At 43.1% G+C, this 17,849-nt stretch overlaps 1 protein-coding gene across 7 annotated transcripts in view; it reads right to left on the reverse strand.

The window, feature by feature from the left end:
• RFFL (ring finger and FYVE like domain containing E3 ubiquitin protein ligase) overlaps positions 1 to 17,849 on the reverse strand; it is a 286,407-nt gene that overhangs the window by 26,786 nt on the left and 241,772 nt on the right. For all 7 annotated transcript variants that reach the window (XM_078679598.1, XM_078679599.1, XM_078679604.1 and 4 more), the window contains one exon: positions 11,789 to 11,999. In XM_078679598.1, coding sequence (XP_078535724.1) covers positions 11,789 to 11,999 — 211 coding nt within the window. The remainder of the gene's footprint in view (positions 1 to 11,788; positions 12,000 to 17,849) is intronic.

A 17,849-nucleotide genomic window follows, 5' to 3' on the forward strand; every position in this document is an offset into this window, starting at 1 on the left:
GCTACGCACAGCAGCAATGTGTATTTGGGAGGAATTTATGAAAGACCCATTATTGTAGTTAAGAGGAGGAAACACCTGTGAGAATCATAAAGTCCCATGATTATCACGCTCCTGCCCTTCACACCTACCCTCTTTCCTAGTTCTCCCAGAGCAATGCATGCACCGCAGTCAGGGCTGCTTTACCTTTCTCAAACGCCACCCACTCGTTCCTGTCGAAGGTTCTGGAAGGGCCGGCGCTGGTCCCCGCAATGTGCAGGAAACCCACTGTGTTCTTTTTAACATGGCCAATCCGCCTGCGTTCGCTTTAAGGCTCATTTATGAGAGTCCTGGAAAGCTCCAACCCTCTTCTTAACTGCTTTCTTCTTCTATTTGTTGCTTTCAGTTTATATTTCAGAAGAACAAATACATCTGCTTTTATTCACATCCCCGATGCTTTTACTGGCATCATCATAAAAGTACTGCCCAATTCCGTAAATTAGTCGCCAGGAGGCAAACAAACCTATCTGCTCTGCCCATCCGATCCGACTGATAAGTAACAGAAACAGCACGCCTTCTAAATGAACTTGTATTCGTCATCTGACCCCGACAGTTAATCAAAGATAGGAATGGTAGGCACGATCATCTGAAGCAACTGTCAGATACTACACAACAGTGGGGAGTCTGGTAAGCGCAAGAGTCAGTCATGCACTGAAAGGAATCACCATTTTCAATAGGTTGCATTTAGGTCGTCCTAGAAAAGCCAGGTTTGCTTTACTATAAATAGGTATTTGTTCTCTACCATTAGATGGCAGTATTGCTCCTAGTAATTACGCTTCCTCAGTTATAAAATGACGGTTCCTTGTTTCATTAAACAAAATCGTCTAGTGTACATGTTCCGCCTATAAAGATTACTTACTCGCTATTTGGCTGAAAAACGCGGTAAATCGAGCGACAGAGAGGTTGGCTATATATTCCACATACTGGTCTTGACTAGTGCTGTATGCCGTGGACAGCATTTCACTTCTCACCTACAGAGGTAAAGTAGAACGACCACTCTCAGTTTGCCACTCTGTTGCTCACAATTTAACTAATTAGAGCGCCCGAGCGGGGAAAACAAACTGCATTCATTACAGTGGCCTGTGCATGACCAGCGCTGTCAAACCAGAACTAACCAACCAGCTCGTTTTGTCATTGGGGCCAAAATAAGTTACCACATCACACCCATACTTTTTTCCCTTCGATGGCTTCCCATCGAAGCAAGATCAATCTACAAGCTAACCTGTATCACCCACAACGCCTTGCACACTTCCTCCCCTCGATACCTGGCAAATAAACTTAAAATCTCTGGAGGATCTAGACCTTCACGTAATGCGGAAAAATTACTGCTTGAGAGCCCCACCTTCAAAAGGGAAAGATCGATGGCTCAATCCTTCTGAGGCAATGCGGTCAGAATCTGGCACTCGCTTCCTCCACTACTTCGTACCACCACCTCTACCCGGACCTTCAAAACTGACCTCAAATCTCTTCCAAAGTTCCACAATTAATACATCCCTTTTCATGCCCCTCAGGAAGTTCTTAGAATGTTGTAAATATGTTATCTATGCCTGTATGATCCTAATCCTATTGTAACGTGTAAGTATGTAAATGTCCTCATATAACATACTTGGTTCTATTGTGAAGCGCTCTGACACCTTTGAGTAAAGTCTGCGCTATATAAAATTGTATTAAATAAATACATTTAAAAAATGAATCAAGAAAATACCCTGTAAGATGGCACATGGCTAGTAAAGAAGTCACAAACAGATTCACAAACACAAGTTACAGAACAAATATGAGCCTCTGCACAGAGGAGGACCCCTGTGAATCTGGAACGCCCACAACCAGAGCTCAGCAGTGAAAGAAACCTGTGAACCTCTAATAGGGCGAGAATGGAGGCATGCCAGTAAATAGTAACCAGAAGTGTTTCAATACATCGTTTTTGGCCCCAACTCGCCTTGCATAGGTAACTCAAATGTGGCACGATGAAATGGGCTGCCTGGGATGAGAAACGTTGTGGCTACCATTTCGGGATGGTTGGTAGAATCATGCCATCCACAGAAATGATTGCATTTCCATGTGGCAGACAGACGCCACAGGCAGACCCGCAGCCACGGGCGCAACTAAAGCCACATTTTGGGGGTGGGGGTCTAATATTTCCAGCATTGTACAGCCAAAATTCAGGGGGAGCTAATACTTTCAGCAATTTGTCCTTATATAATGTAACTCGTGCTCAGGCAAAAGTGCCTCAATACCTTCGGGTGGAGTTCGAGTTGTATAAAACTGCAAAATATCAAAGTCTAAGGTTGCTTTTCAGGAAATGCATTCTCACACTGTGGCAGCAAAAGTAATTTGCAACTTTAAGGAATAGGCAGACTGGAGATGCAGGGGCTCTAGGAATGGGTGAAATAAAGGTATTCTAAACATGTTATGCAACTATCAAATCGTAAGAAAGAAAAAGGAAATGCTATTCAACTGCTTAACAGGGCGGTCATAGGTTCTTTCTACTTAAATAAACTACAGTAAACCAATGGTAAGGTACAACTGTCACTTAGGAATACACCGAGATTTTTTAAGTATACCCACAGACATCCTGACCGACCCTTCATACCCAATGAACATTCATACCAAAGTAGGTTTCATATCCAAGGGTATGGAACCTACTTATCCTAAGGTTTTTAACTTACATACGCTGAGAAACAATTATTTCATTGTTCTTAACCATAGTACTAATTTCATTATCCAATTTCTTTCTACAAATACACAATACAATACAAATATTTTTTTTGATTCAGACCTCAACTGAGGTCAAGTACAATTACATAAAAAAGAAGATGTTAGATTATATTTTTGTAAACAATTTATAAAAACTCTGTATAAGAAAAAACAGGTAAAAATAGTTTATGCTCCGCAAGAACAACAAACAATAGATACAACTATTAGATTTGAACATTTTTCTTTAAAATAACTTTAAGAAACTCTTAAAAAACGTAAACAATTTGTAGCAAAAAAATTAATTGGAGGGAGACTTACACACCCGGATTAGATCTTGTGCTAAAATACCGTTGTGTCTTAAACGGATTGGCTTTCAGAATCGACGCCGAGCCTCTACCAATATCGGAGTAGGGCAAATTAGTAATACGTGGTAGAGATCTTGTGATCCGCCGTTGAACACGTCACATTTGCCTAGAGAATTATTTGGGGCATCCCATCTGGCGGAATATGCTTTTAAAGGGAGAATACCCAATCGCAGAAGTAGGATACAGCGCCTTAGCCTGTGCTCTAACTGGAACTGTAGAGAGTGTTTAAGGGTTTTATATACTATATTTTCTGAAAAAGTTTTGTAATGCTTTAATTGGATACAATATTCTTTGTCCATTTCATAGCTTATGCTCGGCGTCATACAAATACACAACCTTCAGTTAATCTAACATTTTTCCAAATTAATAAAATATAAATGTAGTATATCCATTATACAAATGTGCGTAAAGGATCCTGATTTGGGGATTCCCGACTCTAAAGTGCATTGGTGATCTAGCAGCATGACATAACAGTTCCTACCCCTAAGTATTCCATATAGTCACATATCATTAGGGCTCCTGACCATAAACTGCATTAGTGATCTAACAGCAAGACGTAGCATTCCTAATCTCAAAGTAAATTAACGGTGTCACAGCAACCTATAGTTACTTTAGTTGCCTCTTAAAATCAATGCATACAACAACATTAATTAGCCTTAAACCTGGTTATTTTTTCTAAAAATTGTCCTAATCTGAAACAGATTTATATTTTTACATTTAATAACCATACTACGTAATGGAGCAAGGAACCTAATCCCCAGAGGTTTAAAAACCAGAAGTCACATATTCCTCCTATCTTGTAAAAAGGCTTTTAAAGAACCAGTAAGTAATTAAGTGACCAGTAAGTGATTAAGTGACCACTGTATAAAATGGGCAGTTTTTAATGTATTCTGTTGAATAAATGTATGCAATTTTTAGGATAATTCAGACTATGGATTGTGGCACCTGTCCTAATCTGAGCTTCATCATCCATCGTCTAGTCACCCTTGCCTTTATGTCTGTTAGATATTGCTGCATTTTACCTATATCTACAGAGTTAAACATGTGTGCAAGATGGGGACGTTGACTGCAGTTCATGTAATCAAGTAAAGTAACTGACTGTTTAACCAGGCATTTAATTATCTTCTTCCTATCAGCTCTTAGACACAAATCTTGATCTAAACTTCCCTTTAAATCCATATCCATGGCGCAGTAGGACTTCAGTATGTATCTAACCATGCCATTTTCTGCTTCTGTAATACGGTCTCAATAATTTAGGAGTCACCGAAAATATTTGTATTTTCCATTTATAAGACCCAACTCTTGACCCCCTTGGGTGACTTAACCATGACTTTCAAATATTCATTTCAATGACTTCCAAACTTTGGATATCCTTCGCTACCAAAACTCCTGACCCATAAAGAAATTCAGTAGTAATTTTCAGGCTGTATGTCCCTCTCAACACCTCCACCAAGTTCCTTGTCCATTCTGCCCAGTGCACCTGCCACTGGTTTACTCCTCTGTTCTTGCAATCGGAGATAGTTTGGGAAACTGGGATTCCTGCTATAAATCATCCCCAAATACTTCTAATTTGGGACAAACTCGACCTGTTGCCAATTTAGCCACATTTTACACTTGTATGTTTTGGGCCATTTCAGCACAAAAGACATGGCTTTTGTTTTTGAAACATTAATTATCAGGTCATTCTCAGCACAATAGTCTGCAAAAGCCTCCAACAGCCAATGCATACCAACTATCGTTTTCATGCATTTCATGCATTTATCCTTTTCAGTCCACTTTATTCGCTGCACTGCTTTTCGAGGTAATTTTCTCGCTTACTTGATTGGTACATCTCTCTTAAATGGGCCACATTTTTGGGACTTCCTTTTGCTCGTATTTAAAATAGCTTTAGCTTTGCCACTGCCCGATTTCTTATTTGATAATATGTTACAGGCTTGCACCACATCAGGAAAAATTCTTATATTTTTTTTTATCCGATTGCCATGGTCTTGAATTATCTCCTTATGGGTATACAACTCATATTCGACCAGTATACCGGATATCCACATTTTATTTTCGAATATCATCTTTGGTGACCACATAATCCTGCTATGATTCTTAATTTGAATCTATTTGCTATTAACCCATGTATCCCTATTACTCAGATCATAGTGGATATTTAGCAGAAGCTTTTTATGGTCACTGCCCCTCTAGCCCCCCCACCACATCAATTTCCATATAAAAATATTCAGAAGATATAATCGTGTAATCAATTAAAGAGGTTATTCTGCCATTGTCAAATGTACTTTTTGTGGGGCAATTACTAATCAACCTCCCGTTTATGACTGTCAAATTAAGTCTGGCTAAGGCATGCCCTATTTTATTTCCTCTGAGATAACTCTTCACTTGACCCAGATCTTGTCCAGGGACACTCAAGGCCCTCTCACATTCAAACTGCTCCCTATTAGTATTATTAGGCCTGGGCAGTGAACTTCGCACAGTACGCAGATTTTTCTGCACTACGTACTCCGCGCAGCTCGCGGAGTGCAGAAAACTCTGTTTCGCGATGTGCAGTGGAGTTTTTCCCCCGCTCGCGAACGGTAAGTTCGCAAGCTGCCGCTCGGGTAGAATATCTTTTGTAGTTTTTGTAACTTCACGGAGTTCCGCGTAGCAAAACTCTGCGAACTACGTCCAGGCATAAGTATTATATAAAGGAGGAAATTTATATAAGAACCTCCTAATAATGATATAGAAGCAGCTGGATATCTATACTTAATTTCCTCAACTAAAAGCATCAACCCAGTTAATTGTTGACATTGCTTCTTATTTGGTGGCAAGTATACATTCACAATAACTAATATTATCACATAGAAGACCTTGAACCTCTCAAATCTGGTCTTACTATCAGGAGCTGCTGTTTTAAGAAAGTCAGAAAATTCCTTAAAAATTCTGAAGCTTTTTACATCCTTCTGCACAGCAACTAATGTTAAAAGTCCCCCGTAGGCTGACCAAAAAAAACCTTAATTGCTCTATTATAGTATACTGTATAGTCATGAAAAAGTGGCTCATCTGTCACCTATGTTTCCTGGCAAGCAATCACTGTACACCTGTTTTATTTTAACTTACTTTTAACATGCTGCTCATTTCTTGTACTTCCTGCTAAATTCCACAACAAAATACCCAAAGTGGAGTGATCAGGACAAAAATACTTTGAGCCTACTAACCTAGAATTATATGCTTCAGCCATGCAATTCCAAACTTGTGTATTGAATCTCACATAAAGTGTATCCTGGGTTTCTGTGACTATCTTGCGCCCTGCATCCGATGTAGTTCTTTATAGTTTTTCGAAACCTAACTCTTACTGGGGACAAATACTCTCACCTCCTGAGGGTGTTTCAATAGGATGGCATCCTCATCTACCTCTCTATAGCCTTACAACACCCCCCCCTTTTCTTCATACATGTCAAACCCAGAGTGTATTTTAGCATACATGCTTTTACAACCACATCAAAACTACCCTGGAAAGAAAATTAACTATGGCATATGCCCATCCAACACTACCAAGATTTTCATGTGGTAGCGATACTAATGATATGTCTTTTGTCAAAATGTTTGACAGTGAGGGAATTGACCTAAAAATCGTCAAGATTTTGGACCTGTCCATAAAGGGATTAGGGGCCCGATCAGCGAAGATATCTACTATTCTTAAAGGCAGTGACTCGTCCTCCCTTCAATGAGGCCCGGGGTCTTCGTTCAAGCTTAAATGTGTAGTAGAGTGATGAAACCTTGTAGTGCCCCCTGGCCTTCCTAAAGACCTATAACCTGCTTTATGGGAAAACTCTTTCATGATCATGTTTGGTTCACAGTTGGTTGTATACAGTTGTCTCTCCACTATTAGACCCCACTGATAATTTCCCTGAATTTACATTGCCTTCTCTATAATCTGAAGGTTTCATTGTGGTCCCATATTGGATGCCAAGTTAAGCAGCTTATTAGTATCAGTATCTCCCTCACCGTAGCCTGTTCTAAACAGATTTCTAGTTGTTGGGAAGCTGCAACCACTGATTCAGTGGTGTCAAGTTGTTGATTTCCTTGTGGCATCATACTCTGACTCAATATTAGAACAGCCCTTCCACCTACTACAGACTCATCCAATCAGGCTCCTAGTTGTTGAAAATCCTCAGCCACTAAATAATTTATGTCCTGGAGAGCATGAAAGCACCGTTTCACTTTTTTGGTTATTCTCTTCTTTTAGCATACATTTTTCCCTAGATTTATTGATTTGAAAAATTGGTAAGACTTATGCGGCAGCTGTCTTTCCCTTTGTTTCTAATGTTATTCTTCTTATTGCTTCTACTTCAGCACTCATACTATTTTTTAAACAGTCTCCAAGACTCCCTGCTTTATTTTGGGATGAATTATCTTGACACCGTTTCCCTCTATGGTGGGTATTAGATCGGTTTGAGTAGATAACATTGTTCTGTAACCCCTGGAGTTTGTGTACTGCTGTTTGCTTTTGACACCTTTCCTACTGCTCTGGCTCCTTTGTCGGTCATGTTGTATTTGGCTTCAGTTAGACATTTCAAGATGGCTGCGGTGACTTCAATGTTGTGGTCTGGATCTTCTACCACTATATTAAGAAAATTTAACATAGATTGTAGAATATGTTGTATGGCTCTCATCAATGAATACCTAATAGATGGATTGATATCTGTTCCGCTACCATCTTTGCCTATTTGGATAGTGGGTTTGCTTCCTCCCACCCAATACTACTATGTAAAGTGCTATTAGTAATTGATGTGTCAGCGTTGTAAGGAAGAGAAAATCTGCTCTTTTTTATATAAAGATCATATTTCATATAATCATGACTTAGTTAAGAGACCCATGATAATCCTACTTGATGTTTTATTTGATTATAATACTTCAAGTTGACCAGACAGCATTGAACAGAGTGGAATGTCCCTTAGATTCCGATCCCCTTGTAAAGTTTCAGGAATTAATTTTTCGCTTACTGTATTAAACTCCAGTTTCTGTTGCTCCAAGCATTTACAATCAAGGTACAAGTGTGTCCATTGTGCTGGAGTTCCTGCATTTTGATACAGACTATGGCGTCCTAACATAGCTGTTGTTTTGACTGGTTCATCTAATACAGTTTATGAAGTCAGCAGTACCTGTTGGGTCCTCTTTACCCCCCAATGCTCTTGCTTATCCTATACAACTTTTAGGTACATTATGCATTTTGGGCCCGGGGGAACTTTAATATGCTCCCTTGCAAGGGACACTATTATCAATTGCCCTTGCTCCCATGTCCCGCTCTGCTTTCTCCTCCGGTAATTATCACAAGTTCTTTTGGGTACCTGATGGATCTCTGCCTGCATTCGAAATTCAGACTTTTGGGGGATTATAGAGTGGTCAGTTATATGGACAACTTCATTTAGCCCTCACCTACTACATTTCACATTTCCATTGCCCCCATGAAAATCAATGCTCACTTTGAAATGCTTAACCTTTTTTACGTCATTCACTTCCAAGACATCGAGGGCCACTGTAGAACAATTTTTACAAATCCCAAAACCTTTGTTATTTTTCTTCTCATTGTCGTATTGCTCTGAGCACACTTCATAATCAGTATTGGTCCCGTTCCTGGCTGCCACTGTCATCCCGGGCCGAAAGGTTCAGTGGGGCTCTTCATTGCTAAGAAATAGTCCATTATTGAACCATTGCTAGGACTCTGGCCCCCAGCCTTCAACCATTTTCTTTGTTTAACAATAATTGACTCAAACACTTGGTTGATTTACTTTTAGCTTCAAATGTGCCCCTCCATGTATGCCTATTATTGGCGGCAACTCGGGCCTAGTAGGGCTTACATTACTAGAGGGACCCAGTGTATCGCAAAAGCACCCTCCCTTGGCATCAAGCTTTTCTGTGGACGATCAGCGATTTCTTAAGCTGTATAGGTATGATTGTTTCTGATGTATTAGTAACACATTAGATTTAGCTTTTAGGCAGTCATTTGTTTCTCTTTGCTCTTTGCTGTACCAGTCTGTAATTTGATTTGATTGATTTGATTTATCGATTTATATAGTGCAACGTATGCCTGAAGGCGAATACTCAAAGGCCGTCTCGACCTTTCCGTGGGGCATTTTCATTCTTATCACCTTGGAAGCTTTTTGTCTCGGCAGGATTATCCTCCATAGACTCCCTTATAAATTAATGTAGAGGGTTTTTGCCCCATCATCCTAGCTAGCCCTCCTCCGAATCCTGCAGACTGACTGTAGACTATTTAGTATGAAATATGAAGATCAGTAATGCCTCTAGACCGGCCTAGTGCCACCAGGCTCCCCGAGATCTCAATGCCAAGATAATTCACAGCAGCCACTTTTTGAACCCCCGGACTGTGAGCTCTCCGCCCTCCCCAGCCACTAGACCCATCCGACTCTTCAAGCTGTGTGTGGGGGGGGGGGGGGGGGGGCAGGGACCAGGTTCGTCATGGTGCTCTCCAGCCCAAGGTTAACCAGGTTCACCAGGTTCAACATACTGCTCAGCTGCTTATTTATCACAGACCTGGCATGAAAACACCTACGACCTAATTCACAAAGGTAAACTGAGACAAAAGTCTAACTTTACAACTTTCTTTCGGTATTCACAAAGGACATTTACGAGTAATAAAGTTAGACTTTTGTCATAGTTCAACATAAGTTTAGGTATTAAGTATAACTGAGACCAAAACTGAGACAAACGTCTAACTTTACTACTCGGAAATGCCCTTTGTGAATCCCTAAAGTTGTCAAGTTAAACTTTTGTCTCCGTTTACTTTTGTGAATCGGGCCCCTAGTGTATCAGGAGCACCAAGACTCCGCAGCACAACTTCTTGGTGGATTTCCTATTTAACAATTCTTAAGAGCTGTAGAGTGAGCTCTACCGTTCTTGTGCACTGTCTTATCTGCTGCAGCAATCACAGATTCCAGGCTTCTTCTGATTTTCCCAGTGTTCTCCAACAACTGCGTGCACTGCCCGCACAGTGACTGCCCCAGGGAAGCAGGGTCTTGACAACGCTTACATAATATTTCAGCGCGCCAAGCAAACTCCATACACTTCGGGCAACACCGACCTCAATGACACCGGTTACTCGGGCTGCAGCTTGCCACCTCAGACCTCTTACTCCCCCTCTACAACCGCTTCATACCTTGCTGTGGGAGGAATCCATCTCGGGCCATTACAGGCTTAAAATGTGCGCAGAGCAGGTTGGGAGAAAAAGCCAGGTGGGGAGTCAGGGGAAAGAGCAGTGTGGGGAAGTGAAGCGGCCGCAAGCAGCACCGGCTATTAGCCAGGCCTGGGCAGTAAATTCCATTCCGCTCGCGGAATTTGGGTAATTTTGCGTTCTGTGGAGAACACGGAATTGCCAAAAATTCCGTGATCCACGGAATTTTTAGCTTGTTCGCGCTTTCAAAATGCATGTTTGCAAGATATTTCTCCCCGGGTACGCAAACAGCATTCGCGAACAGGAAAAAAGTATCGCGAACGGGCGGAACAAACAATTCCGTGTGTTCGCTGAACTTTTGCGTGCTTGCGGAGATTTTTTACCGTTTTGCGGAGCTTTACGTAGCGCGCCTAGGCAAATTCCGCCCACCCCTACTATTAGCTGATCACTCCCGCACCAGGCGACGCTCGACCTAACACGGCAAGAATCTAGTGCACTATGCTCGCTCCTACACCTCTCCTGGTCGGATCTGCACGAACCTCTGTCACTGGCCTGTCGGTCTGCTGGCCTCCCCACTAGCCCAGCATGAACCGGCCCCGCTGCCTCTCTTCGGCCTTAGCCCTGCCTTCACATCCACATCAACCTGCTTAGTGCTTTCATGCACATTGAAAACAAACACTGTTGATCTCCCAACTTCTCGCAGGAAGACCTCCAGCCCAGGATATGAATCTGGAGTCAGACGATATTCCCTTTAATTAGTTTTAGGCTTTCATGTTTCATCTGAGAATAATCAAACTATATTTATTGTAACAATGGTCTTTTTTGGGGGGTTTCTCATTGCCAGTAGGGTTCAAATAGGGACTTTTTTCCGATAATGAGGTAACGTGAATACAAAATCTGACAGAACGTGTTTAATAGTCTTTAATAGTCTGGATCCCTTTGGTGCAAGGTGACCGGGAGTTTCATATTCGCCAGGACATTCTTGGGTTTTCACCATCTGGTTGGCAAATTTCAGTAAATTTAGCGTGTCCCGACTTTCAATGTGAATCGACTAAACACAGACAGATTCAAGTTTTCATGTGTTCCAGTGCAGAAGTAGTTGACACAACACAGCATGTAGAAAATGCATTACCAAAGGTGATACTGTGTGTAACACATGGAGTGTGTTTACTTTAGTGGTCCCCTGAATGTATATCTATGTAGGTAATTGTCATTATGTGCCCCTTGTCAGATACGAAATTGTAGTCCTATTTCTATGTCAGTGGAATGTACTTATTTTTGGTTTTCAAAATCTCATCATCCTATTCTGGGCTCAGAAAACATTCTAAAGGATTGTACTCTAGAGAAAACAGTGGCGGAGAGACAACATACACACTCTATTACAAAGGCTAAACGTGTATTACATCTAGTAATGCAAACAATCATCCAAGATGGCTTGATGGTCAAAATGAAAAAGGAAAGATGTGTGGAATTGCAGGGGCATGACTTGACCACCCACCGTATGCTGCCTTACCCTGCTGGCGTATGTCCTGCTGTTCATTGTAAAGGCGAGTAACCCGCTCCATCAGCTCCCACTTCTCGCAGCAACCTTTGTAGTTGACGAAGTTGCGGGCCAAGATCTCCTTCAACTGGCGCACGGTCAAGGCTTCGATATCCTCAGCGCTCGAGATGTCTGAAAGCGAGCATCTCCGTCCTGGTACCAGAATCTCCTCAGAATCTGTGGACTGAAAGAGAATCGACTAAGTTTTAATTGAAGACAATCTGACATAGGAAGGCCACAGTTACACATTTCAATGAGCAGCAATAGCAGCATGGAACAAAAGCCCTTAAAATTACCAGCCACCTTCATTCTATTTTTTTTTCACTGTTCATAATTTAATATGCATTGTACTGGCAAGCTCTCCTGCATTCATAGAGCAGGACCTTGCTGTGTCTTGCTCACAGACAAAGAAAACAATGTTTAGAATGCTGTGATTTTTACGATGAGAGCTGATTTTACAAGCTGTCATAATTTTTCATTTGTCAGTGGTATCATGGACCTGCCAAATATCAGTGTGGGAAAGGCATTCTTCCCAAGATCAAAGGCCATATTTCCATGCACATCAATATTTGACGATCTTTAACAATTCTTCATAGCATCATGACATGCACACAATTGTGTCCACAATGTGGAGCAAAACCTACATTTCCTTCTCTTCAGATGGTATAAGCACAATTATATAATTCCAGGGTTTGCAGTAAACCTTTAGATATCACTTCAAGGCGCTGAACACTAGCATTCAATCGTTTTTAAGCACTCAATATTTTTGGCAAGTACCAGTACACAGTTTTTAGAAAGATGACCCAATTTGATTGAGTTGAGAGGTCAATGTTAGAGCTCCGTTCTCCTACATATATTGTCGAAAGGCACAGTTTTTGTCCTGCTTGAGAATTGTATAGCGCATGTATGTTCTTCATACTGGCATGCATTAATATTGACTGACATTTATTCGAGCTGTCTCAGTAAGTATATTCCCAACAGCTTAATGCATTGAGTTAGTTCATTAGTCAGCATGCGCAGGGCACAATGGGCATTGCCAGTAATTGGTATGTACTCCTCTATCGTGTAATCTTGTTTTTATTAAGGTATTTGTCTTTGTCGAGCCACAATAATAACTCTACACCTCAGTGTTTGAAAAACAGTATGCAGGCATCTTTTTACTTATAGTTACTTCAGTAATTCTTTTTCTAAGCTTCCTTAAGAAAACAATACAACATTAAAGGAAGATGCAATACTAATTCACACCACTCAGGGACATCAAAGAGGTATGAGCCAAAATTTAGACTAGTGAAGCACACAGTCATGCAATGAAGGCAGACACACCATTGGGAGCAGCACACAATGGGGAATACGAGGCTGTAGAGATATAAACAATAGGGCGGTTTGGGGTTATTACACCCAATGACAGAAAAGTTTTTGAAGAGTGCAACTAAGTAGTTTAATTTTTTTTGTTTGTTTCTTTTTGTTGATATTCACAATAAAAATTTCAACAGAAATGCAGTGCAGCTTGAAGTTTGAGCATGATACAGTGTTAATTTTAGGGCAAAAGAAATAAGACAGAGGTCTATAAGGCAGTCATGTATTACAACAATTCTGACAATGTGGAGGAAATCGCATGTATACAAACACTATGGTGTTGGCGTCTGCCCAGTAGACTCGGCTGTTCCCCTGTTTGTGACACATATGTGTCGCTGTTCGTGTTGTAATAGGGCGTGCTGCGTAGCCATGTCTTCAATGTAGGCGCGTGTTTGCTGCCCCAATTAAGGGCTACTTCTCTTTTGGCAAGGAGGAGCGCAATGGCGACAAACCGATGCCTGGAATTGGGAAGGTCATGTGTGTACCCCATAAGTGCAAGCAATGGTGTGGGTGCAAGCCTCATCTGATCATGTGGGAGATTTCCCCCAAGACTACCCTCCAATATCTTGCTATTTTATCACATTTCCATGTAATGTGTGCAAAGTCTGCTTCTGGGGAGCAGCACCTAGGGCAGGAGTGTGGACGGGAATGGGTCTATATGGTGTAGTGTGTTTGGCGTCATGTAGGCCCTCCAATGGAATTTAAAATGCAGCAGCTTGTGCCAGTGATTAGGGAAAACTCTGCGTATTTGCGTGCAGCAGCGACTCCACTGTGAGTCGGAGATGGGATGGCCCAGGTCTCGCTCCCATGCCACCCGCATCCCAGCGTCCCGGCTGGGTAGCATAGACACAGGAGCCCGGTATAGTCTGGACGTAAGGTGAATCCCACTTGTGTCTTTGATGATGCATGTCAGCAGGAGGAATTTGGGAGGTTCAAGGGGGTAACTTAAAATGTTGGCCCTCAAAGCCCTTTGCAGTACGAAATGATCCATTACTGTGGCCTCACGAAAACGGAGGTCTTCCGTACGCGAGAAGATATGCCCACTGAGGAACAGGTCTTGCAGGCTACTCAGTCTTCTTTTTCTCTTGTGTATTCATCTTTCGCGGATGGAATCCTGGGATCTGCACGATACCAGTGCTGAGCAAAGCTTGCTTGAGCTACCAAGTAGTAAATACAGAAGTTTGGCACCCCGAACCCACCTCTCTCGTACAACAACATTAGGATGTCCCAGCTAATCCATGGCTGTTTACCTCCCCACACCAGCCGAATCAGAAGTGTCAGAAGAGTGGAAAAAAACTAAGTAGTGAAAGTTGTTCAGGGTTAATAGTATGTAAAGTTTAATACGGTCTAACCACTATAAGCTCCCATATGGAATATTTGTGCCATATGCGGTGACCACATCCCCATAAAGATAAATACACGAGAGAAAAAGAAGTCCGAGTAGCCTGCAAGAGAGGAAGGAGAGAAAAGACACGAGGCATTTAAAAATGTCAGGAAAATAACAACACCAGAGAAGGGGGAATGTTCCAGACGAGTTTTGTTGCGACAGCCAGACTCTCCTGGGATGGATGCATGAGTAACTTAAGATCTCCAGTTTTTTTAGGTCTGAGCTAGATAGCGCATGTGCAGTCTCGAAGACACTTGGTGTATTCAATCTGTGGACTTCATCCCACCCATAGGCGTAGCATTTACTCACTCCATCATCGCTTTCATATCCTTTGTCCCCATTTGTCCATGGCATGCACGCGTCATGCCTCTTCTTAACTTTAGTTTTTGTCTGTCTTGTTTCATTTTTGTGAAGCACTTCTCCTCACTCCCATGTTGCTCTGAAGCACTCGGTGCTTCTATGCAACCAAATGCAAAATGTTATGGTTCACCGTCTGTTTTTGCAGCACTCCCTCACCCGCGCTGCTATTCCTCACTCTACCTTGTGTGCTAGTGCATGCCTTTTTATAGTGGTCTCACTCTCCTCCCCACTCAGTATGTCGTTTTTAGGTTTCGACCTGGCGAGAGCACGCAGTGCTCCGCGCAGGGCGAAAACTTTTGTCAACAGTATGGATGTTCGGACCGCCTCTGTTTCCCATTGGCTAGCTCCATAAATGGACGCTAGCCATTGGCAAACAGAGGCGTCCGTCATCCTGCAAGGCGACTCGTGGGCGTTTCTGGAGAATTTTTCTCATCCGGCCCCTTTTGTCTCGTCAGTGCGGCGGTGGGCGGGGTTTATTTTTTTTGCTCGTCGAGGTTTGTTTTGGCCATTCCGCGGCCGACCGAAGTCCTGGTGAGTTGCTTTCAGCCTCCAACGTAATGCACTGCATAAAATCGGGTCGGCTCGGTTAAGATTACACTGCGAAGTCTATTTTTTTTTTTTAACAAAAGCTCTCTCTCAAAGTCGAGTGTTCCCGTCGGTCGCTCCCCCCCTCCCGCTCTCCGTGTGCCCCGTTCCCGCCCCTGCCCCCCCCCCTCCCGCGTGCCCGTGCCCGCACCACTTGTTCTTTTTCCTGTGGTACTCTCACTGACACTGCTGCTCCTGCTGTTATCGGTAATGAGCGTGCTTATATTTGCGTTTAGACACACACACGATTTCACCACTTCTCTTCCCGTCCGTACGTAAATAATTTCCCTTGATGAGCTGTCCAATTATCCACATTGCACTAGAAAGCGTCCGTCACTTGTTCTCTGTCTTGTTCCTGTTTGCTCTTCTCCAGAGGGCCTTCTCCCCTTTCACAGGCCACGAGCTCTCCTTCTTTGAACCCACACCCTGAGGTCTGAGGGTAGCGCCTCCTCCAGCCTCACATTAATCCCACCTACCGTTTCATGAACTTTCACAACCCCCACTTCTGAGCACACCTGACTCCCCCAAAGAAACACGAACAGCTGCATGGGGCGGTTCCTTGTGAGCATGGGGCCTGTATCAAGAACAAAACAACATGACAACTGCACTAACCAGTACACTTGAGTTTAAAAGCAAAGTGCTGCTTGGCATAAAGCGCTTCAAAACCTCGTCAGGGAGTCTAAGCGCTATATATATGAACTTACAATACAAAGAGGAGAGAGGGCGGAGATGCTCTCGGCAGGGGGTGACAGGGCTGCTCAGGGGGTGTCAGAGCTGCGCAGGGGGGTTCAGAGCTGCTCTGTGTCAGCTGTGCTGTCCCTGCACCTTGTTACCTCTCCACAGCGACTTGCAGAAAGGTTTGCGTTGGGATCTTCTGTGAGGCATGTTTGGGTGTTTACTGTCTGTAGCGCTGCGACAGCCGCCTACATGTCTCGTGTACATTGTGTAGGGTGCGTGTGTGCGTGCGTGTAGGATGCCTGTGGAGTGTCTTCTGTTTGAAGTGCTCCGATGCATGTTGAAGTGCAGCGTGTCTTGTTGGCAAGAATGCTACGTTGTGCAGGTTCTCACAGTACGCCCTGCAGGCTGCAGGGGGCGCTCCTGGCCTTCACACGAGCCCCAGCTGGATGACTGCACTGGGCTGCTGCTTACTGCTGAAGGCACTAACATTCAAGAATATGTCACATAAATGGAAAAGCGCTTATTTACAGGCTAACTAGAAAAGAAGCAAATACGTTGTCCTGCAAACATAACTTAAGGATCACATTCGTTTTTCAACAAATTTAGCAACAAATGTGTAAAATTATGACAAGGTTTCTCCAAAATTCGAAAAGTGTATTTCATTGACAGGCAGAGACGTAACACCTTAGAACATCAGAATAGATAAGTGCATTAAGAAGAATTTTATTTAAATAATGATTGTTTCCAAAAATGAGCGTAGAAATATCCATGCCTCCTCACACCCTGACAACAAAACCAATAGTGAATTAAGAGGCACGTCACTTGCCACGTGGAGCCGTCCTGGTGTCCAGAGTTCTCATTATATATGGACAACATTACAGTTTATTAACCCATACACAAGAGGTCTGTGCAGCATAAACCCTGAACTCATGTATTTTTCCGACGTCGAGGTTTCATTTGGTCATTCCGCCGCCGGAGGAAGTCAAGGTGAGTGCCTTTCTTGCCATTCCCTCCCCCCTCCCGCTGTCCGTGTGCCTGCCCGCCCCCCTCCCGCTGTCCGTGTGCCTGCCCGCCCTTCACTAAACACAGGATATATATGGTGTAGTGTTTACAGGTTGTGTGACTTGCTAAATTAAGCTTGATACGTGCATGGCCTATGGTTGAGCCCTCCTTCTTTGCCATGCTTTTCAGCAATACCACCAGCCATGACTGTCGTGTGTTGGAGGCCTCTGAGAGGCTCCTGTGTGACGCTCAACTGACGCCACCCCTCCTCTGTCAAGCCTTTTATTTCTTACTACGTCAGCGCTACCAACCAGCTCAGTTTATAAACAAAAAACGTAAAACCATTCCTGCTCTGCCCTGGCACTCACCCTGGCATCAATGCGCTCTGACTCCACCGGGCCTTTAAGATACTCCTGACATGTAACAACTTTGCTATAGGCTGCCCTAGCAGGCATGCTAGTGTCGGACCTTGCCATGTGACTGACTCCAGGTGACTGACTCCACACCAGCCCTACCAGACCACTCAGAGGTAACTATCCGACAAGGGACTCTCTCTGGAGGCACTCCCCGGGCGCAGACTGCCTCGGCTCTATGAATAAGTTCAAGGACTCCAGTCTGACAAGTGACTGACTAAGCCCCAGCCCCGCCAAGCAGTTCAAAACAGCA

This window comes from Lissotriton helveticus, chromosome 3_1, assembly GCF_964261635.1.
Source record: "Lissotriton helveticus chromosome 3_1, aLisHel1.1, whole genome shotgun sequence".
Lineage (NCBI taxonomy): Eukaryota > Metazoa > Chordata > Amphibia > Caudata > Salamandridae > Lissotriton > Lissotriton helveticus.